General features: G+C 42.3%; 1 protein-coding gene across 4 annotated transcripts in view; it reads right to left on the bottom strand.

Moving 5' to 3' along the window:
• The window catches only part of FOCAD (focadhesin), a 311,722-nt gene that overhangs the window by 62,131 nt on the left and 224,534 nt on the right, over positions 1-25,057 (bottom strand). For all 4 annotated transcript variants that reach the window (XM_088472585.1, XM_088472586.1, XM_088472587.1 and 1 more), the window contains 7 exons: positions 17,380-17,568; positions 15,523-15,644; positions 14,139-14,231; positions 11,125-11,213; positions 9,728-9,769; positions 9,159-9,267; positions 7,084-7,200 (listed from right to left, as the gene is read on the bottom strand). In XM_088472585.1, coding sequence (XP_088328711.1) covers positions 7,084-7,200; positions 9,159-9,267; positions 9,728-9,769; positions 11,125-11,213; positions 14,139-14,231; positions 15,523-15,644; positions 17,380-17,568 — 761 coding nt within the window. The remainder of the gene's footprint in view (positions 1-7,083; positions 7,201-9,158; positions 9,268-9,727; positions 9,770-11,124; positions 11,214-14,138; positions 14,232-15,522; positions 15,645-17,379; positions 17,569-25,057) is intronic.

Here is a 25,057-nt window from a genome sequence, read left to right as displayed (position 1 = left end):
GCTTACATGACAAGGACATCAGTGCAACTACTGTACAAAAAGAAATGCAAGTCGCTGACTACGACACGCCCGCATCTGGCCAGCGACCCTTGTTACCTCCCAGAAATGCCCACTGAAATTCCACCTCTCTGCATCCTTCGACTGTAACCACATGGGCAGACTAAAAACATGGACCTTTTGCGTCTGACATTAACAGGTGTGTCTACTGCAGAATCTGTAGAACTTCATAAAAGTTTGTTACAGACTACCAAGTTTCCGCTCTGCAAACCTACTCAACAGAAGTGCCATGCCAGACCGCCAATGAAGCCCACTCAAATCTAGTGGAGTGAACCTTGACTGTCTCTGGAGCTTGCCTATTTGCTACAATGGAAGCCTGACTGATTACAGCCGCAATCCATCTAGCAATATTCTGCTTAGAGCTTGGCCAGCCTTGCTTTTGAATATCAAATGGGATAAAGAGGACATGCATCCTACATATATTCTTGGTTCTTTAAACATACTTTTTTAGGGCTCTAACTATATCCAATAATCACAAAAAGTCCTTGCCATCCTGACCAGAATCCTGGTTCACATGCAACTTGGGGCTACTTTTGGCTGGATTGTAGATTTAGCTCTCAAAACTTCTCTACCCTCATAAAAAAATAAGAATAGGTGAACAGCATGAGAGAGCTCCTAACTCTGAGACCCTCATTGTGAAGAAATGGACAATAAAAACAACACCTTCCAGCTTAAAAACTTTAAATTCACTGATTTTAAAGGCTCAAAAGGTATATTTTGTAGGGCTTGAAGAAAAGATAAAAATCCCATGGTACCACAGGAGAATGAAAAGTAGGGTGGACCTCAGAAATACACGCCAGCCTTAGCCGGGTACACATTACACGATGTGTGTACCTGGCCGACCCACGATGCGACAGACGACATACAGTAATCGTGTAGTCGTTTTAACACCACACGATCTGGTAAACGACCACGCGATATGTCGTTCACCTGCCACATCAACAACCATGGGGTCATTCATCAAATTGATAGGTTGAGCAGCATATAGGCTTGATCTGTCGATGTGATGAACAACCCCGCAGGAGCGCGCCTGGTCACTCACCAATGTGGATGATAGGTTGGCCCGATCCACAGGTTCAAATTAAAGGAAGAACAACATTTGTCCAATACAGGCTACGTAGCATTCATCATTATTTTTATCACCTTATTTAAAAACCCTTTAGATTTAAAAATTTTTACTTCAGTAACAAAGACATCAAAGCTAGACATGGTAAAGCTGAATGAAGGAACAATGACTTAACAGGACTGGCCATAACAGGAGAGACATGCTGGGCATTTTGCCATGGAGTAAGTCTAAATACCAGTTCCTTTTTGGCCAATTTGGAGCCACAAGAATGACATTTGCTCTTTCCTTTTTTTACAGGTCCGTGGAGTGTAGATTCTGCCGACATAGCCTGCCTGACCATTCTCTACCCCGGGGATAAGCACTTCTGTGAGAGACTGCACATTCTTCTCCACCCAAAAGGAAGATCCTTAATCTCCTTCATGGCCTGGGCACTCTTGGTGCCCCCTTGATGGTTGAAGTATGCTGCTGACATAGCGTTGTCTAAACAAAACTTGACTGCTTGACCCTTTAGATAGGACTTGGCTGCAACCAGGGCACTGAAGACTGCCCCAAATTCCAGAACATTGAAATTGAGTGGAGAATCCTCCAGGCACCACCTGCACTGAAACCGGTTTTGAGGGAGGACTGCCCTCCACATGTATAGACTGGCATCCATTGTTAGAAAGACCTAATCTCACATCACTAAAAGATGACCTATGTTGCTCAACAACCACCAATAAAGAGAATGAAAACTCCTACAGAAATGTGAGGCAGTTGTGGAATGATAAAGTGATCCATTAACAGGAAAATGAATAATAAGCAGGATGAAAGTATTGTTGATAATATATAGACACATTTTCTATTTTTAGGAGTTGTTAAACTTAACTTTTAAATACTGAGTCAATTCCTTTAATGATCACATAAACTGCATCTTAGAGAGCGATATCTACATAATAATTCTACAAAAACTGTCCCGAGTCATACATGCACATTGGGAACATTACTGACTTGGGACAGACTCACACACACGCATCCAGTGATACATTCTACTTCAATCACAAGCCATAAGCAAACGCGGGGGGTTTCCGGTTGCCTGGAAACCCCCCTCCCCCAACCCACACCATGACCATAATAGAAATAGTAATATAATAGAATTTTACTAGTGCTGCATGTACTTCTCAGTATTACAAATTAAATTAGCACCACCTGTAGATCTTTTAACATGTGTCAGCCAGTAATAAATACACCTATGCACCAACTAGAGAATTGGAAAACAAATGCGCTGTTAGGGGTGCACTGCTATAGACCATCTATACGCTTAATTATTAATACTGTATAATACACTATCCAGTGAATAACGAGACCAATGTGTACATATATGTCCAGGGCAGTGCTATGTTCTTCTGCTGCTCCCCCAGACACCCGGACTTGCTCCAATGCTCTGGAATGGTGCCTACATCTGAAATAAAAACTTTCAGCTCAGGAAGGATGGCCCTAGGACCACATTTAATGGCTTACTGTCCTGTATATGCTGGAATTATGACACACAATACACTTTGTATGACGCAAAAGCTGGATAAGTGCTAATTATGCCCTCTTCATGGACTGGCCACACTCACTCTAAATTTGGAAACCCCCCCCCCTCAAGAAATCCTGCGTTTGCCACTGCAAGCGGCTAAATTTTTTATGTAAAAAAAAGTGTAGACAATATTTTGCATTCCTGATGTCCTGACTTATTACAAATTTGCATAGTCCAGTGTATATTGCTTTGCACAAACTAGCTACGAGGGTTGCTCAAAAAGTAATGCCTAAATGCTCACAACTCAAATTGTAGTATAGATACAGATTTGAAAATTTGCAGTAAAATACTTTGAAGTCTTAGTAACAGAATGACTCTACTCAAAAAATGCATCATCTGCCCTCAAACATTTTCTCCACCTTTCAACCCAAGCTGTGAATCCACTTTGGAAAAATTCCAGTGGTTGGTGTTTCACCCGGGAAGGTATGGCGTTTAACAACCTCTATGTCTTCAAAATGTTGACCACGGTAACAGTTTTTGAGAGGGCCAAACAGATGAAAGTCAGAAGGGGCCAAATCAGGACTGTATGGTGGATGTGGTATTATTGCCCACCCCATTTTGGCAATGGCCGCAGATGTTGCCATCGAAGTGTGAGGTCTGGCATTGTCGTGGTGTAAGATGACATTTGAATTGTTGACCTTTTTTTGCGGATGGCTTCTTTCAACTTCTTAAATGTAATAATGTATCAATCACTGTTGATTGATTGGTTTTGTTCCAAGTAATCGATGAGAACAACACCTCGGCAATCCCAGAAGAATGTGGGCATGACTTTGTTTACGGATCGCTGTGATTTAAACTTTTTTGGCGTAGGTGAACTTAGGTGTTTCCATTGCTTTGATTGGGCCTTTGTTTCTGGGTCATAAAGGAATACCCAGGTCTCATCTCCAGTAATGACATTTTCCAAAAACGTCTCAGGGTTGGCTTCAAAGTTGGTCAAAAGGTCATTGCACACTTCCACCCTCTGGGCCTTATGATCCCTGGTTAATTGCTTTGGAACCAATTTAGCACGCGCTTTACAATATCCCAAATCATTGATTAGTGTTTTATAGTGCCATGGCTACATTCAAGTTCATCACTGATATCTCTGATGGTCACACAATGGTCTTTCTGAATCATGGCATCAACTTTGTGTCGGTTCTCTGCTGTCACTGCAGTTGATGGTCTGCCACCACGAGGTTTGTCGCACACGGCCGATTCTCCCAATTGAAAATGCTTCATCCACCTTCTGACATTGCTATAGTCAATTGTACGCTCACCATACACTTTTTACAGTGTTCTGTGGATTTCTGTAGCACTGCTGCCTTCTTTTTCCAGAAATACAATGACTGCTCTTTGTTTCATCTTGGATTCCATGGTATTTCTTGGACTACCTAAACAAAACTACATATATAATTAGCAGACATATTAAACTACAAACTGACAGTGTGTCAAATAAATGTTGCATATTATTTCAGAGTTATGAGCATTTAGGCATTACTTTTTGAACAACCCTCGTATATTTGCCACTGAGTATTTAATTCCAATAGATCGATCACTGAAATATTTAAAAAAATCATATTGAATTTCTATTCCAATGCTGAAATAGTAAGTAATGACTAATCTTGCTGACAAGCTTTTAGTGGTAATCGAAAAATGTATTTAAAAAAAAAAAAGAAACTTTGGCCCTCATTCAGAGCCGTACGCTCTGAGCAGAGCGCACGCTCTGAATGAGGGCCGGGCTCCATTTTCATGGAGCGTCCTCCTGGACGCTCGTATAGCTGTGGGTCACCAGCCACAGGCTATACGAGCGTGCATTGTGATGGTCTATCAGAGCCAAAATCACTCCCACTGACATCACTAGTGATGTCAGTGGACCGGCTTCTGACGGGAGGCGTTCCCGTGGGAACGCCCCCGTCAGGGAGGCACGCCCCCGGCACGCCCACCAAAGGGGGCGTGCTGTCAATCAACATTGACAGCACGCCCCCTTTGATCGGACACAACGAGCGAAGGACTTTCCTTCGCTCGTCGCGTCTGGCGCATGCGCACGACGGAGCTCCCTCCGTCGTGCGCATGCTCAGTCCATAACATCGACCCACTTGCGAGCGGACAGCCGCTCGCGAGTGGGTCTGAATCAGGCCCTTTATTTGTCTCTGTAGAGTGCATTATGTTTGCCTTTTTATTGCTATTAGCTCATTTATAAGTTTCATACTCTTCCTTGAAAACTGAATACATTAAATACAGCAAAAACTACAGAATGAAATTATGAGGTTGTAATCACTGGATGGAAGAACCCCCCTCCCCCCCAAAAAAAATCAACCATTGTAGTGTCTCGAATTACCAATTACCATAATTGCAAAGCAGTATGGTGGAGGCCATTGGGGCCTTGAGTGGAATCCAGCCCAACACTAGAATAAATGCACGCTTTAATTGTACAAAATATAAACCTCTTGGTGTCTTGTGTCATGATGTATTTGAACCAGGGTATCCTGGGACTTGTCTTCCTTGTTATTTATGTCTTGGTATCGTTCATTAAAATGAAAGAAACCCCTATAGGAAATAAGCCATCTGCCTCTATGCTATCCCACCAGGGCCCGATGGAAAGCTGCCAACTCATTTTCTGCAAACCAAACTTCATGGCTTGGCATGGCATCAAGTTCGGCGTGTGAATGCAGTGTGAATTCTGAATGTGTAATTGATGCCTAGTAAAAAAAAAACAAAAAAAAACACAAAAAGCCTCCTCCAACACTTTATAATGTAAAAATACAGTTAATACAGGTTGAGTCTCCCATATCCAAATATTCCGAAATACGGAATATTTTTACCATGACAGATAGTGAAACCTTTGCTTTCTGATGGTTCAATGTACACAAACTTTATTTAAGGCACAACATTATTAAAAAATATAGTATAAAATTACCCTCAGGCTTTGTGTATAAGGTGTATATGAAACATAAATGAATTTCATGTATGTACACAAACTTCTATTGATGCACTAAATTATTAAAAATCTTGTATCAAATGACCTGCAGGCTGTGTGTATAAGGTGTATATAATACATAAATGCATTCTGTGTTTATATTTCGGTCCCATTCCCAGGATATTTCATTATGGTATGCATATATTCCAAAATACAGAATATTCTGATATCCAAAATACCCCAGGTCCCAAGCATTTTGAATATGGGAGACTCAACCTGTAATGTATTTTTGTTATAAGGTGTGCCTCCCCTCTTCGACACCTTATGATACACAATATTTTTGGAAAAAGCCTGTTGTTAAACATAAGTACACAGCGAAGAAGATATTGCCTTTACTTTTCACTCATTTGACATTGAAGGTTTCTTCTGGTTCCACTGCATGTAAAGAGAAGCAGCACTACTTTCTGACATAAATAATATGGGTACATTTAGTATGTTAATGAAGCAATTGTTTGTTTATTGTGCTGGGGGAATACTGCAAAATTCAAGTGAATTAGAATGTGATGAGAAACACCAGCCTACAAATATCTGCTGTAATGGTGCATACACACGGTCAGATTTGTCAGATCTGTCAGATGAACGATTTGAAAGATTTTACCAAAGATTTGAACGATTGAACGATTTTTGACTGCATTAAAATTAATTGAAACGTCCAAGTCTGACTGCAAACACATCAGATGTCAGATATCGTTATCTGACCATCGGGAACGAGCATCGTTCATCGTTCAGGCATGTCAGATATGTCAGATTTCCCTTCAGATATGAACGATTTTTTAAATCGTTATTGTTCAGATCTAAAGAAAAATCTGACCGTGTGTATGCACCATAACACAACATGTGATAAACTTCCCTAAAGGTAGCTAGAAGAAATAAAAAAAAAAGCTTCCAATACCATGTTAAATATAAAATTTTACAGCAATTCTCATGCAAGGGGGGTCAGAAAGATCAGAGAGCCATAAAAAGGTCTTACTGCACATATTACTGGTGTATGTTTAGTTTAAGTCAGAGCTCAATAGACATTACTGGTTTCCCCATATACCAAAGGCACAGGAACACTGTACTTTCAGACATAAACCACTAACAGTTAAAGCTACAAATGACTGATTTGAAACCAATGAAAATATATACAGTTTTGAAGAAAAAAGGAAACATTGTAATGACATCAATATCACTGATAGGGCAGGGTCATAAAGCAAGACTAATGACTACTGAGGACTTCACCAAAATACGAAGTGACACATGAAAAAGTTTCTCCTTTCAAACATTATCTAACTTGTAGTGGCATACCCGCCTCGGCTGATGATAGTACTTTAATGCAAAGTCTACAGAATAGAAAATATTTAGTGGCAAACATATTTTATGAACTATATAGTGTTTGCATTCAATATAGCATTAACTTGGTCGCTGCTTTAACATGACACAGACATACATAAACATCAGACTTACATGTTGGAACCAGGGAAAGACTCTGCCCCTGGGATGGTAGTGGCTGTTGACAATACTAAGCAGGGTATCAAGCACCATACAAAGCCAAGCCCTAGTGGGCAGGATATCTGGTCCAATCTGCAAGTAAAACAAAAGGAAATGACCCGACTGGAAAATATATATATAAAAAAAAAATCATACAGATGTGTCCTCACACATCAAACAACCCCTCTCGCCGCGGATGGTCCCATGAGACTCTGCTAGTACCGAATATGTTTGTGCTGATTCATTTGATATGCGACACTTGTATATCTATGTGCAACTGAGTCTCTGAATCAGCATGTGAAGTGCTACGATGCAGCGGCCGCAGCTTTTTTCCACTCCAAGTTCCGTTTAAAGACTCAGGGCCTGATTCAGACTTGGGAATAGAGGGCCTGATTCAGACCCGCTCGCAAGCGGGTCGATGGTTGTCCAGTGCGCATGCGCACGACGGAGCCGGCTCCGTCGTACGCATGCACGAGACCCGGATAGCGACGTGCAAACCGTCGCTCCGGGTCTCGTACCAAAGGGGGCGTGCTGAAGATGTTGAGTGACAGCACGCCCCCTTTGGTGGGCGGGCCGGGGGAGTGGCTGCCCAAACAGAGGCGTTCCCATGTGAACGTCTCCGTTTGGGGGCGGCCCCACTGACATCACGAGTGATGTCAGTGCGAGAGATTTCTGCTCTGAGAGAGCCGAAATCTCTCTGGGGCTTGGGGCAACAAGACCCTACCACAAGGGTCTCGTCGCAAGCCCGATGGTCGCGATGGTCTTGACCGTCGCGACCATCTTCCTGCCCGCTATAGCTGTGGGTGGTCACCCACAGCGATGCGAGCGGCCAGGAGGCCGCTCTAAAAAACAAGAAGGCCGGCCCTGATTCAGAGTGAGAGCTCTGTCAGAGTGTCTGGCTCTGAATCAGGCCCAGAGAGATCTCTCTCAACTGATCATCTTGGTGAAACCATGCTGCACTGCAGGTGGGGCAGATTTAAAATGTGCAGAGAGATTTAGAGTTGGGAGGAGAGTGTCCACACTGACATCTAAATTGTAGAGTAATAATAAAGCTGTGCAGAATTTGTGGGCTACACGCAAAAGCAGCCAGTATTTACCCTACATGTAAAAAATTATGTCTTTACACCCCTTGCATTGCAATATATTTTGTTCAGGTTCACAGTTGAGAGAGATATCTCTCTCTATTCCCAAGTCTGAATCAGACCCTCAGTCACGCACAAATATCCAATTGTCACTCACATATCAAATGAATCAGTACAGTATCCTGATGCATCCTAGATACATCACATTGTGAATTAGATGCATGTTCGGCAAATAAAGACGCCCAACACTAGCAGAGTTGCACGGGACCAGGCAGCTCACTCATGCCAGGTATATTGCGCTACATGGCGTATTAATGCAGCTAGATTAGCAAGGACACATCTGTATATATATGGAATGATTGTCCACGAAAGATAAACATGCTGGTTTACTGCTACACAAACACATTGGTCTGGCCATTTTACAGTTTCATTTTTGAACAAGTTAAGGAATTGAATACTGTGTCCATGCGTGAAAACGCAGACGTAAACTCAGCTTTAATTTGTCAACATTGCAATGAAACACAAAGCAAAACTTCATAGGCAAAGCAGTGATCACACACTGATCATGTACACTGAAAGAGACTCTGTATCCATACACATAATATATACATCACACAGACCTCAATACATAGATTCATATTAAGAATGTAAGCTCTCGCGAGCAGGGCCCTCTTCCCTCGCGTACTTCTTCTTGCCTTACTTTTACTTTCATTTACATTGGCACCTAAAACTTGGTTACTGACACCCTGCTGCTTATTTAGGTGTTATGCAGCATTGTGTATAAATCATGTACTTGTCCTGCATTGTCTGTACTGTTAGTAACTGTTGTCTTGTGTGCTCATTTGTTTCTGTACTTTGTAAGGCGCTGCGGAACCCTTGTGGCGCCATATAAATAAAGGATAATAATAATAATAATAATAAGAAAGGTAAATATATTTAATTAAACAAATACTCTCTTCTGGGACACACCTCTGGAGCACCATCAGTCTCTGCAGGAAGACTGCTTTCATATTTAGAGACGGCGACAGCCAGGCCAGTGAGTGCTAGGAGGGCATTCCCCTTCACCACAGGGCTATCTCTGCAAAAAGACAAAGGATTGCAGTAAGAGATGTGACCAGTAGAATCACTTGCAAGTCCTGCTCATGGCTTTATTATGCGCTCAGCACAAAAAGAGGTTTATCCATAATGCTACAGTGTTTTTGGCAGGCAGTTTGCATGACACATCAGAAAAGAAAAATTGGAAGAACAACTTCAATTAAAAAAGTAAAGCCAATGTATAGGCTGACAATATATGTATGTGAATGTTCCTGTACCATGGCCACCATATAGATGGATAACGTATGCTAAACTGAAGTGGAAACAGTATTCCCAGCAAAGGTGAGCTTCACATTGGAACGTTGGGCAGGTAAGTAAGTTATGGGGAAGAAAATACACATATATAAGGACACAGAAAAACAGCAGAAGTTATATTTCTGCCACAAATGAAGCTTTTGCTATAAACAGAGCGGCAGGAAATAAGAATAGGTTTTAGAGCTTACTTGACAGCGGATCTGATAACCTCGGTTAGAGCATCCCTCACCCTGTAATAAAAATAAGAGAAATACCAGTTACTGCAGTGGAAGAACACAGAAAACACAGCTCCAGTTTCCAAAATAAGAGTATTTGTCCTTTTTGTGTGTTTTATTCATCCTATAATCAACAGTCAACACGAAGATCAGTACCTAAGATAGACTCAGTCCTAGTGGCTTCATGAAACCTATTCAGCAAGCAAATTGTGACATTGTAAAACACCAGACTTTGCAGTACTCCATTCCCGTTTAATCTCTCAGAATCATATAACACAACTACTGAAGCAAGTAATCATAATTTCAATGTAAAATGTTCTACCAGCTTTGTAAGCTTGGCAAAAGGAATGAGTAGCTAAACATTTCTGTCATTCTTTTGGCTGAAACATATGGATACTTATAAGAATTGTTTAACTTTCACTTATTAGTGCCAGATTCTACTACAATTATACTGTATATTATTTTAATATTATCCCACTAAGCGATGCAAAACTTTGGTATACAGAATACGTATTGGACGCATGTGTCCTTAGAATAATCATTATTACAAGTAATCAGGATAGTGATTCTTTTTTGCTTCAACTGTATTTCCTTACCAGTAGTAAGAGTAGGCTGAGAGCTGGACATCACAGGCCACCATATCTATATTATTACCTCTTGGGCTTTCTTTAAGTACCCAGCCTAGTTTTATTATTATATTTATTTCTTATTGCAAAGCGTTGCAGAATCACCATTAAACAGGCAGCAGTTTACATCTTAACTAGTATAAAAAAAACAATGAAATGTATCTAATCAAACATTCACGAGTGTATTTTTAGTCACATAGAAGTGAATAGTAATGCATTCAGGAGTACATTTAAAGTGCCGAAAAGACAGAGGTTCATTATAATGTATTATGTGTGTTGACCTGGTCTCTGGTCTGCATTCAATTGAATGAATCAGAAAAGTTGCAGATGATAATTACAACATATCAAGTTGGTTAAAGCTTAAAACTTTATGCTTCGAACATGGCAAAAGGTACAAAATCATTTATATAATATATATATATATAGCAATCACACTGAATATTGTAAATGTCTCTTTGTTGTGTGGTTTGGCCAACTGTCTCTAACTGTCCAGCGAGCTTCTGTCCAACAACATCACAAAGTGCCATTTACATCCAAAATGATCTAAGCTATTATTGTGGCATCAGTGAAATGAGAACCTCCAAAAATGGGCATGGAAACTATGTGGTCATTCTTACTGCAGGTCAGGGTTTATGGTGTAAGAATAGATCCGTTTTTTCCTGTGGTTAGAACTGTAGTTTACATGAATGCCTAAAGCAGATTTACCCTAGGCCAGGGTCCACCAAAAGATGAACCATTCATTACCAGAGCCATGCTGTAAAAGTTTTATACTCGAGTTCTTTTGGGTCATCTTTCCCATACTTCAGCTGCATCTCCAGCTCAGCCTGTCTACCCTACAAATACAACAGAAAAATTACAAATATGCCAAATATATCAATAACCAGATACTAAAATAGCAACTAAAAACTCCAAGAAGATATTTTGGACCTGTTGCTGGGTTAAATGCAATGTAAGGTATCAATAATAGTAATAATCATCACCTTCATATCTGCAGATTGAACTCATTGTAAGAAAAGTGTGTATCCCGAAAATTACTATCAGCAGTTATGCTCATATCCTACGCTGCTATCAGTAACATAAAAGAAGGCCCCTGAAAATGAAGATATCAGTACTATGACAAGCAGGACTGGTGGTGCTGTAGCACAGAAATCCGCATTTTGGAGTCCCACTGACAACCATCCATTGCCCAACCCCAGGGAAATCCATCACCACTGCTGAAAGAATTAGGGCTCTTCCAACATCCTGGTTGAGGGATGTGAGACAATAAAGGTTGTAAAAAAAAGAGGTAAGCATTTTTCCCCTGGTGAACCAACTGTCTCAGCAATCCCTGGCGGCCTTAAAGTACTTGTAGTACTTAAAGTTCTAGCATAGCTCTCTGAGTGCGCTAATACTTTTTAGAACTTAAAGCACAAAGCATTCCCTGGCATCCAGGGCCAATTGGGACCTATAGGTCATCATGTAAAAACGCAGTAAATAAAAATAGAGCACACACCATTTAAAAAAAAAAACATTATTATAAATAACTTTTCCCCCACAACAATCATTTTTCACAAATTTACTGCTCACCTACACCGTAAGGGGGAGATGTATCAAGCCTTCTAAACAGTGGAGAAGATGACAAGTGAGAAGTTGACCACATCAGACAATCCGCTTATACATATCATTTTAATGAATGCACTTTATAGATGCTAGCTAGAAGCTGATTGGTTATGATGGGCAACTTCTCCACACTTTAGAAGGTTCGATACATTTCCCCCTAAATCACATACAACACTCACCCAAGCCTGCATGATGTGTTAATCACAGCAAACCCACTTGGTCTGCCTAACAATTATCAAACTCTCCCATTTTATATCACACACACCCACTCTTAGTTCTTACAGGAAGTCTTAAGCTGGGTACACAATTGTAGAAATATCATTTGTTCTAATGGTGATAGATATATCGCGAGTGCATATGGTAAACCAGATGTGTCTTTGGACGACGTAGTTCACAGACATATTAGGTCGACCTTGCAGGACAGCTGATGCCGATATATCTTGCAGATATATCTGTGCATCTGCATAAGTGTACAAACGACCCACGGACCGCCTGTACACTTACCGCAGGAGCCACTCACACTGACATCACAGTTAGATGGGCAAATTAAATGCCAGCCCAGAAATATTGAGTGGCTGATTGGTAATTGCGTATAGCTCACCAAATCGTCGGGTAAGTGTGTTCCCAGCATTAAATTACTCCCTGACCTCTCTCAAACTAAAATCAAAACCTAAATCAACTGTTTATCATTACGCAAACAATGACCTATATTTTAATTATGTAATAATCCATTTATCTAGCTTGTGAATTTCTTAAGGACACATAGAACATTATTCAATGTAATTTCATATGGCAAAAAAGCCATTGTTTAAGGTTTAAAAATTAAAAAAAAAACATATGACACACAGTAATATAAAGTTAAGAGTTGTAAAAATAAAAAGACAAAATACAAAAACAGAAAAAAACATTACACAACTTCTTATTTGTTGCAATCTCTACAGTTATGCAGGACATAACATTTTCTTTCTACCCACAGCTCCCTCATGTGTGGTCAATACACCAGGTCTGTGAATATGCTAAGGACATACCTCATTCCATCCCTCATTAAACTGCTCAGCCCCGCATAGGATATCGTCTGATTGGCTGTGCAGCACGGCCAACCAGAAGATCTCATATGCAACCCATGGGAGCGCGCAATTTGTTGGTACACACTAAATGATCTTCACGATTTGTTGTTCCAATAAGACAAATTGTGAAGCTATCGTTCTAGTGTGTATCTGGCCTTGGGCTACTACCACACAGACTTGAAAATCGCTTCAGGAGAACCTTCAAACACATCTGAGCTACGCTGCATCATAGTGCTCTATGTAATTTACATAGTGCTTTCACAGACATTCTCATACAAATCCATTAGATTTTTTATATTTTTTTTAACATGCTTTGTAGGCACGTGTTTAAAACACCTGATTTCAATGCCTGTGTGAACAAACACATATTACAGAAAGCAGATGTTTCTGCGCTAAATATATGTCTGTCTTTTATTCGTTTTACATAAAGGCCTTGGGGTTCCTCTTGCGAGATAAATCACAAGTAATTACAAACCCAGCTCACAGATTAATCCAATTTATATAATTGATGAATCAAATGCTTGAGGATACAAGTTGGAGACCTCCTGTTTATCCCTATATTGCTTAAGTCATGGATTCTTAGTTACACGATAAATGAAGAAATATATGACGATCATTTCTGATTCAGTACAGTTATCTGATAAGATACGGGAGCCATTGATAATGTTCTGTGACATTTTTTACTTCCCAACTTCATATATGAACGCACAATTTTCATGCTTCCAAAATGAGATATTCTCATGTACCGTTAATCCTAATTTTCTCATTATCCAGTACTGTACCCCCTTAATTTGCATATTGCTTTTTTGCTATATCTTTTATTTCCCTGTTAGGAATTCAAGATTGTTTGCCTATGATGCATTAATATATAAACAACATAAACATGGCCAGGGAACACACCAAGCATTCTGCAGTGCTGTCATTAAATGAGGGCACTCTGTTCAAAACATACAGTTTCATATAGGACGCCGTCTTAAAGGAATCCATTTTTATGTAGGAGATTATTCACATGAATTCATTTTAAGCAATACAGTTCTTCTGAAAGCAGAGTCATTTACAGTAATCATAACTGCAGGCAATACGGTAACTTGCCTGCAATACAGCATAATATGTTCTGGTCATGAAGCGAAGCCACGACTGGGGATGCAGGATGGAGCGGTGCCATTCAGAAGACTGGATATTTACCTACAGAAAAAACACAAGCAATATAAAGATTATGAGCCACTGCACCTGCTTATATTCTAGGTATATATTTGAAGATATCATTGAAAGTTGTAACCTAGTGAATATGCTAAGAAAGTCTACATGCACAGTTATCATTTCTAGGTCTTAGTATACAATCAGGTTAGGAATATAGCCGATAATATGAGTATCTTATTATCCAGGACGTTTTTGGCGATATCCACACTAAAAAAGGGGTTATTACCAAGCCGACACCACATACAAATAGTCAACGTCAAGGGCACTAATTTTAAAGTAATTATGTATAATCTGTTGTATAAGTATATAAAAATATTTTTACACGTCACTAAAAATAGTAGCACAGGGATTTAAAAGATAACATAGAATTCAAGTAGTCAGGGATAATGTGCACTTAAAAACACCAACTCAAAAGATCATCAGAGGTTAGAGGTACAGAGACTACCTATATAAGACAATCATAAGACACCACATCATCATCAAAAAACAATGATAAAATCCTGAGTCTGAGCTATTTGCCAATTCACAGTTCAGTTAAGAGGAGAGGATTCCTGGTGGTAGGGACACTAGGCACTCTACAGTATATCAGTGATGTGCGGTGAGGTCAATGGCTGGGGAGGCACACCTGTATAAAAACACACTTTTAACGTCAAAACTCTGGAGCATGACAGGGAGTATGATTGGGGAGGGAGTATGACATGAGAGGCTCTGCCTCCCCTGACTGCACGATCCTGCATGATAAGTCTGTATGTGGGGAAAGAGGGCCGCGGGCTATGTTAAGAAGGGGTTGTCCAAAAGTGGAAATTATTACTTGTGTTGCTGTGAGCCACCCAATCTGTTGGGACACAGCACACGGGCTATATAAATTGCTGCCTTGACATGGGTGATAAAAAGGTGTACTGTCCTAAAAACTTTCAAAGCAGCTTCCTTTCCGCACAGGAAGTGTGATGCCCATCCACAACACTGTGCCGCAAAGACAGCTTTCCCTGACAGAGTGATATACTGGGGGATACCTGTCAGATCACTGCAATTATAAGATATAGAATATTTAAAATGTTTCTGTATAAAAAAAAAAAAGTCACATCCTAATTATTTTTTATTTTAATATTTTTTTTCCCTAAAATAACTCCTCTCAACTCAAAGGCATAGTATAACATTTAAATTGGAAAAGGTTGGAGAAAAGTAGAATAGAATACGTGGCTATACGCTATGCTAAATCTGCCTAGTGCTCAAGGTCACATAATTATTGCTATCATTATACGTTACTAACACATACCTCATGGATAAGAGCTGTTAACATCTGCTGGTAACTGCGGCCCCTGCTGGCAAGGAAGCGATTGATGGGTCTGCCATCCCTGTCCGTCTGAACAGGCAGATCGTAGCACAGCAGCATGCCAGCTGTGAAAAGTTACACGGAGTGAGAGAAACCCTTAAAAATGTACATTATAGGACAATAAAATGTATATGTCCAATGAGTTCACTTTATTCTACACTATAGATGGGATAAGTGCTGCAATGACAAATAATTATTTTGTTGTGGCTTTTGGATATATAAATGATTATCCCGGTTTCTTTGTTGCAGAGGGAAACCAGTAGGATGGTTTTTATGTTTATTGCTATTTCCATATGTCTGTTTCAGCACAATGACTGCTGGCAGTACTACTGTGAAATAGTTCATGTACCAGACTAGATACCAACAGTATAAATGTTGTATGTATTTCATCAAGCTTAGATGTGAATCACAAGACACAAGGCATGCATATGCTCAGATGATACAGTCAGTCTTGTATGGGGATTGAAAGAGAGAGGTGAAGAATATTGTATTCATCTATCCCAATTCTGTCCTCTTCCATTATAATGACATGTACATGCATGTGTACTGGACTCGGACACCCTTCATGCATTTTTCTAGAGGGCTTTACAGCTGACAGCTTGTAGGGGAACAACATGTGGCCAGAATAAGGTACAGTAGGGGAGAAATACAGCTTTCATTCAAATAATCTTTGGAAAGAAGGGAGAAATATATGTACGATAAAAAGTAAAACCGATCTATCCGAGCTGTTTGTCCCTATGGATGACTTCAGAGAGTGATTCTGGAAATAATTTATAAGAATACATTGATTTAAAAAAAAGATGAACAAGGTATAACATTAAATTACAATATATATTTGTATGCCAGATGGGCTGTGGGCAGTACAGTGCAAGTATAAGCAAGCAGGGATTGACTACGTATTCATCTACTCTCAAGACAGTGGTGAAGAGAGCAACTCATGCAGCTTGACCAAAGAGACCAGTTTGCCTTAAGATGGCCATCTATTGTTTAGTTTTTTATTTTTGTGTTTCATTGTTTTTCATTATGTGCTTTCTTTCCTTCCCAAAGCTATATCTAATGGGTTTCCCTGACTCCTGTAGGAATAGCCAATCCTCAAACCACTAAAGGTTGGGCACAGGAATGACTACAATATGGTATTTCATTTTTGGTATTGATTTTAAGTCCATGATGATTTACCTTTATGCTCACAATGCTTTGAGTCTCTGCATGTATTGTACCTCTTAGAGGAATATGGAGTAATTCATGCAACCTGTATATAAGCGGTTTCTTTCTAACACACAAACACAGTCATTTTGAACATGTATTTCAGTGACTGCAGTGGCGGATGTAGGTGGGTGTACACAATCCCCAATCTCCTGGAATATGGACAGCAACTTTAACAATAAACATTGTCCATGGATTCTTATCTTATGGTACCGCTATGTCTGCTTGCATATACTCGTTTGCTAATTATGCTTGATAACTGATATTCTTTAAAAGACTACACTACATCCAGCCATCCATGTGTTACAGAAATGGCCTCAATACCAGAACTGAGTAGTATTGCTGGAGATGAATTGTATTCCCTCCATGTCACATTTCATGCCAAAGAAATAACTGATGGTAATATTATAATCATTATTAATGGTATCAGTTCCCTTCATGACAGTTTGTGAGCAGAGTACCAGAACAAATCACCCCCCCCCCTCCTCCCAAAGACATTAGTGAGGGTACAAGTAAATAATTTTTCCCAGAAACTACAGTTCATCCAAGTCAGACATTTACAACTAATTTCTATCAATTTAAAAATTTCAAGTTCACCTGCAAGTCCTGGCTTTAGGCCAGGCTGTTTGTTCTTCTCATACATTTTTAGCATGAAACTTGAAATTCCTGCTACAGTTTTGCCCTGGTCAGATCTTATAGTTCCACCCCGGAGGGCATTATGGTAAATACCACGTGGCATACGAGTCATCTCCTGCTTCACCAGTGATGACAGGAACTCTTCAAATGCTGAAAATAGGAATAGTTGCACAGTATTAGTAAATAGGTCAATATAACGGAGCCTCAGTACTGCTCTCCTAGCCCCTCTTGCTTAGTACAGTTCTAGAAACGTTAAACTACATTTGACCCAACATTAGCAGCTGGGAAAGATACTGCTTCATAGTAATAGGGATGCATCTCATACTGGACAATTATAATATTGTCTTCATTAGCCGTATTAAAAAAATCTAAAATTAAATTGCATGCAGGAAATTGTGTAAGACCATAACTTGTTGGCTGCGGTCTTAGTCAATGTATTCACCTCATTATTTTGCATCCCGTACAATAGCACAAGGCAAGGCTGTCCTGACTCGCCTTAAATATTTCAGTGGTACAACGGTCAGAATCTGTGAGATTCTGATATTACAGGAATCAAAGTTGGCCTTGAAGAGCACAAGACAGCGTTATATCCTGACGATACCTTACTTACCATTCCTCATATGCCCCTTCCCAACTTGCACTAAGAGCTTCAACAACTTGGAGACTTTAAGATGTTAATATGAATACTGATAAATCAGAATGGTAAGTATTTATTATCCCACAAACCCAAAAGCTATTTTCTCATAACTTCCTTTACTGGTGGTAGTCACATAAAATCATATTAGAGACATGGGGGGGGTGGTGGTTTCAGCGCTGGGTAAAAGGAAGCAAAGTGGGGGAGAGATGGGCGGTTAGTGTTTGAATTAGTGATTGATGTGCCATGCATCATAATGTATTGGTAAGATTGATGAATAAGACGAACATTTGTGGGTAAAATAGTTGATTACTACCAAACTATATGATCAGGTGCAGTTATTTAGGGAGCACACTTTGGGTAGTATAGCAGTCTCCCACTGATATACTTGCAGTGTGAGCTTGTTGGAGATTACATATAATTACTTTAGGGAACTCCTTTTTCACATAGTACTAACTTCTATGATACTCCTGTTCTCCAGCTTGAATTGGAAAGTCTTAAGAGAGTAAGCCTTTAGGTGCTAAGAGTCAGTGTGTTTGCAGGCTGCTTCGGTAGCGACGTCCCGCACTAGTCTCATCTTACTGGTAAGTGAAGCTTGGCTATGTCCCGGTGGATAGGATCTGCAGCAGCTGCTGTTGCTTGGTGTCCTGTGGTGACCAGAACTGGTGGGCCTTGGATGGTATTGTGTTGGTTGTTATACTGTACATGGTACAGCTAACAGCATTCCTCTCATACTGTCCACTACCATGTCCAAACACAGGCATCCCCAGACACACTTATACATTTATTGAGCACATTGAAAAACTTGTGCAATTGTCAAAAAATCACATCTCCTGCTTTACCCCAAGGTGTTCCTTTTTGCAAGCATTTTGATATTATATTTAAAAATTAATAAAAATAGTAATTAAAATATATATGTTTACAAAACTGCCCCTGACCCTCAGAAACTTCAACAAATCCAGACAGAGAGGGTAACCTGACCTACTATAATCCATAAGGCAGCTAATAGGCTTTATTGGTTTAATCAACATTACTATGAGAAAGGTGATAAAGCCGATAAAATGTTTGCTCCTAAACTTCAATCTAATATATCTGCCTATAAGCTCCTGGCTATTAGAAGCGCACGGGGTAACCTCATGTTTGATCCCCAGTCAATTGGATATGAATTTCAAACCTTTACTTAAATATGTGTAACTTCCCTGAAACAAAAACCAATGCCACCACAATCCTCTTTGATTGATGCATTTCTGACCGAGGCACATCTTCCTATATTACCCCTTCTAGTTGCGGAATCTCTTAATGATAAAATCTTGACTGATGAAATTATGGACGTAATAAAAGCTCAGATATCTGGTAAGGCCCCGGGCCCTGACGGATTTACAGCAGCATATTATAAAAAGTTCACTGACGTTCTAATCCCCCATCTCAATACTCTCTTCAGCTCTATCCTAGAAGGCATTGTCTGGTTTAAACATGAGGCTGATAAACACACTACAAAATTAGCTTCCCACATCTTAGCTGCAGCCAAATGTCTGATAGCTACATTTTGGAAGAGGCAACCCCTGCTTCCTCTCTCATTTCTTATGTCTAGTTTATGACTCATATGGATACAAAATCACATATCATTTACATGACAAACACTTCACTTCTGACCAAGTCTGGGCCCCGTGGCTACTCACTCTGAATTGTTCATCGAACCTTTTAACGTCCTTATAAGATTTGTCTCCGACACCCTCCTCACCTTCTACACAACGGATTTCTTTCACTGCCCTTAATTTCCTCATTTTTTGGGGGGCTGTCAGCAGTGACACTCCACTCCCTCTTTTCATCCCTTCCCAATAATGATTTCCAATTATGACATTATAATTTTTTTCTCAGATTTCAACTTGAATCTTGGGATTTTGTATTATTGTGTCATTTCACTTCTGTGATAATTATCTATTGTAGCCGAAATCTGCTTAATAAAAGTAAAAAAAAAAGAATGTATATAAGTGTCTTTAAGTCAGCTACTAACTGGTGTTGTGTTCAGGCAAGTTATGAACATATTCACATTAATTCCTTAGTTTTAAAATCCAAGGGGATCCATCTGCTTGCAATACACAGGGAAATCATATTCTTCTAATTCACCAGAAAAATAAAAAAAAAGGAAGATGCAAACTGCTCTCTACTTGGAGAACACCACAGCAGAATGACTGAGTCGTTTTCGACTGCCCAGGTCGGTAGCCGAAAACTGAACAACAAGCTGTTTCCTATGCTACAGCCGTGGCTAAGGTTTTGAGAATGACACAAGTATTGGTGTCATGCCAACAGTAAAGCATCCTGAGACCATTCATGTGTGGGGTTGCTTCTCAGCCAAGGGAGTGGGATCACTCACAATTTTGCCTAAGAACACAGCCATGAATAAAGAATAGTACCAAAACATCCTCCAAGAGCAACTTCTCCCAACCATCCAAGAACAGTTTGGTGACAGAACAATGCTTTTTCCAGCATGATGGAGCACCTTGCTATAAGGCAAAAGTGATAACTAAGTGGCTCGGGGAACAAAACATCAAAATTTTGGGGCCATGGCCAGGAAACTACTCAGACCTTTGAGAACTTGTGGTCAATCTTCAAGAGGTGGGTGGAAAAACAAAAACGCACAAATTCTGACAAACTCCGAGCATCGATTAGGCAAGAATGGGCGCCCATCAATCATCAATAAAAGCCTTTGACACTTATGAAATGCTTGTAATTTTACTACCATAGTAACATCTGACAAAATGGTCTAAAAACACTGAAGCAGCAAACTTTGTGAAAACCAATACTTGTGTCATTCTCAAAACTTTTGGCCACGACTGTAGACACAATTTGATTGATTTGTCGCAAAGGGGGAATCTTGCTCTCTGTTAAAAATCCCTAGAGATTAACATCAACATCCATTGATGTTCGGGGAAAAAATAATCATCAATGCTGTGAGGAACTCCATTTATGTCAATGGCTTGTTCATTTCAACATCTAACGCATAAATGCTCTCATATAAAAGGGGTAAAAGTACAAAACAACAATGTTTAAATAGCTCATGTTAACCCCAGGTGGGTATATATACAAAGTGCTCCAATAGGACAATGGATTTTTCACAATTATGGAAATAATATGAGATATGGTAAGAACTTACCCTTGTTATCTCTATTTCTACGAAGTCCATAGGGTTCCACAGGATACCTTGGGGGTATAGGTGTGACGTCAGTCGCAGGGCACCAAAGAGTTAAGCTTTCAGCCTCCCAGGATGCACTAGGTCCCCCTCCTATACCCCGCCCCCAGGCCAAGGCACCTCAGTTAGTTACCAAGCCATAGGCCGGAGGAGGAGAAGGAAGAGAGAGAACAAAGATCTGGACACATACAAGAATCACATTCTCACCAGAGGGAGACGGAAAACCGGTGACCAGAGCAAAGCCCATCTGCAGCACAGGTGCGACAGGGCGGGAGTCCTGTGGAACCCTATGGACTTCGTAGAAATAGAGATAACAAGGGTAAGTTCTTACCATATCTCATATTTTCTACTTCAGGGTCCATAGGGTATCCACAGGATACCTTGGGGATGTCCCAAAGCAGTATCCTTTAAGGGTGGGGACGCTCCTGTGCAGAAAGGAGAATCCGCCGCCCGAAGGAAGCATCCTGAGAGGCGAAGGTGTCAAACCTGTAATACCTCACGAAGGTATGGACAGAAGACCACGTAGCAGCCTTGCAGATCTGAACTGCCGAGGCACCACGTCGAGCTGCCCACGAAGGACCCACAGACCTAGTGGAATGAGCCTTCAGAGAAGGAGGGACCGGTAGGCCTTCATGAAGATAAGCTTCAGAAATAGCCATACGGATCCAGGCTGCCAAAGTTTGCTTTGAAGCAGGCCAACCCTTTTTACGGAAGCCAAAGAGGACAAACAAAGCGTCCGACTTCCTAAACGAAGAAGTGCGGTCAACATAAGTCCTTAAGGCCCGCACAACATCCAAAGAGGCCTCACCCACGGAAAGACCCGGTGAGTTAAAGGCCGGAACAACTATTTCCTCGTTAATATGAAACTGGGAAACAACTTTGGGAAGAAACTCGGGCCGAGTGCGGAGCACTGCCCTGTTCCCATAAAAAACCAAGAAAGGGGGTCTACAAGAAAGAGCCCCTAACTCAGAAACACGTCTGGCCGAAGCAATGGCCAGAAGGAAAACAGTCTTAGCTGTTAGCCATTTAAGATCCACTGAGCCCAGTGGTTCAAACGGCGGTCCTTGGAGAGCCCTCAGGACCACAGCCAAATCCCAAGGCGCCACAGGTGGAACAAAGGGCGGCTGAATGCGGAGAACACCCTGCATAAAGGTGCGCACATCCGGGATTGTAGCAATCCTACGGTGAAACCAGACAGATAGGGCCGAAACCTGTACCTTCAAAGAAGCAAGGCGAAGCCCATGATCTAGTCCCGCTTGCAGGAAGGCGAGAATCCGAGACAGACGAAACTCCCGCGGTGCATAACCTCTCGGTCGACACCACTGGAAGAACGTATGCCACACGCGATGGTATATCCTCGCGGAAGACTGTTTCCGAGCTTGCAACATGGTACGCACCACAGAGCTGGAAAACCCCCGGGACCTCAGCATGGCCGTCTCAACAGCCACGCCGTCAAAGACAGCCGAGTCAGGTCCGGGTGAAGGCAAGGACCCTGAGACAGAAGGTCCGGTCGTAGCGGCAACCGCAGAGGAATGTCCACGGACAGACCCTGAAGGTCTGAGAACCAGTGCCGTCTGGGCCACGCGGGAGCTATCAACAGGAGCGTCCCTCCTTCCTGTTTGAATTTCCGGATTACCCGTGGAAGAAGGGAGACCGGAGGGAACAGGTATGCGAACCGGAACGTCCACCGGACGGACAGAGCATCCACCAGAGACGCCCCTTCGTCTCTTGTGCGAGACCCGTACACCGGCAACTTGTTGTTGTGCTGGGACGCCATGAGGTCGATTTCTGGAAGACCCCACCTGTCCACCAGTAGTTGAAAAACGTCCGGGTGCAGGGACCATTCCCCCGGATGAACGTCCTGGCGACTTAGAAAGTCCGCCTCCCAATTGAGCACTCCCGGGATGAAGACCGCTGATATGGCCGGAAGATTGCGCTCCGCCCAAACCAGGATCCGAGAGACCTCTACGAGAGCTGCCCGACTGCGAGTTCCTCCTTGCCTGTTTATGTAGGCCACGGTGGTAGCGTTGTCCGACTGGACCTGCACCGGGCGACCCTGGAGAAACCGCTGTGCCTGCTGGAGAGCATTGAAGACCGCACGGAGTTCCAAGATATTTATTGGAAGCTCCGCTTCTGTCGGCGTCCACCTGCCCTGGAACAAGTGTGGACCCGAAACTGCTCCCCAGCCCCGAAGACTGGCGTCCGTTGTCAACAGGACCCAATTTGGAACCCAGAACGGACGTCCCTTGTTGAGGTGGGTCGTCTGTAACCACCACGTAAGGGACAGGCGAACCTCCTGGGTGAGCACAATCGTCTGGGACTTCAGAGACTGAGTCAGCCCGTTCCACTTGGACAGGATCAGGTGCTGCAGAGGTCTGGAGTGAAACTGGGCGTATTCCACCATGTCGAACACCGACACCATGGAGCCCAGTAACCTCATCGCCGAGTGTAAGGACACCCGGCGGCTGTGCAGACAACTGCGCACCCTTGACTGTAAAGCAGAGATCTTGTCCTCCGTCACGAAGATCCTTTGCTGTCCCGAGTCCAATAAGGCTCCAAGATGCAGAATCCTCCGAGACGGGATTAGAGTGGACTTCTGCCAGTTGATTAGCCAGCCGTGCCGTTGCAGCAGTGCAATGGTCAGGTCCAAGTGGCGTAACAGGAGCTCTGGAGATCCTGCCACCAATAACAGGTCGTCCAAATACGGCAACATGCGGACTCCCTGCAGCCGCAGAGAAGCCGCCATGACCGCCATCACCTTGGTGAAAACACGTGGTGCTGTTGCCAGGCCAAAAGGTAACGCCCGAAACTGGAAGTGGTCGCTGCTGATTGCGAACCTGAGGAACTGTTGATGGCGCCAAAGAATAGGGACATGCAGGTAAGCGTCCTGTATGTCCAATGACACCAAGTAGTCCCCAGGTTCCAGTGCCAGAATGATGGACCGTAGGGTCTCCATCCGAAACTTCGGGACCCGCAAAGACTTGTTGAGTGCTTTGAGGTTGAGAATCGGACGATATGACCCATTGGGTTTCTGTACCAAAAATAGATTTGAATAGAAACCCTGGCCCCTCTGGGAGAATGGAACCGCCACTATAACTCCAGCCTGGAGCATAGTGTGCAATACCTTCCGCAGCTCCGTAGCCTTGTTCCGGTCTGATGGGAGACCCGTGGTGAAGAAGCGAGCCGGGGGTCTGTGCCGGAAGGAGAGGGCGTATCCGTGAGAAACCACCTCCAGAACCCAAGTGTCTGTCGTAGTGGTCGACCAACACTGGGCGAACTGTAGCAGGCGGCCTCCCACCCTGGGATCCCCCAAAGGGAGGCCCGGACCGTCAGGCCGCAGGCTTGTCATCTGGCTTGGGGGCCGGACGTCTGGTACTCCATGCCTGCTACCGGGGCTTGACCGATTTCTTAGGGCCAGCCTGTCGAGGAAACGACTGTGGTTTGGGCCTGCCCTGGGCCCTAGATGACCGAAAGGACGATGGTCCAGAACCAGAAGGAGCAGCGGCCGACGGGAGACAGGCAGATTTGGCTGCCGCCAGCGTGGCCACAATCTTATCCAGATCCGGACCGAAGAGAACTTCTCCGGTAAACGGTAACGCTTCCAGACCTTTCTTGGAATCTGCGTCCGCCTTCCAGGATCGCAGCCACAAGGTGCGACGAGCAGCTACCGCTGCTGAAGAAATTCTAGACACCAGAGTACTAATGTCTAGAGCCGCCACGTTGATGTAGGTGGCCGAATCACGGAGATTGCCAATCAACTCCGCCTGATCGGCCGGACAGTCGGATTCAAAAGAAGCCTCTAATGAATCCGCCCA

The sequence above is a fragment of the Taudactylus pleione genome, unplaced genomic scaffold (assembly GCF_031769625.1).
Source record: "Taudactylus pleione unplaced genomic scaffold, aTauple2 ptg000127l, whole genome shotgun sequence".
NCBI classification, from domain to species: Eukaryota; Metazoa; Chordata; class Amphibia; order Anura; family Myobatrachidae; genus Taudactylus; species Taudactylus pleione.
Note: the sequence above shows the minus strand (reverse complement) of the source record. Positions and strands in the feature narration are given on the sequence as shown.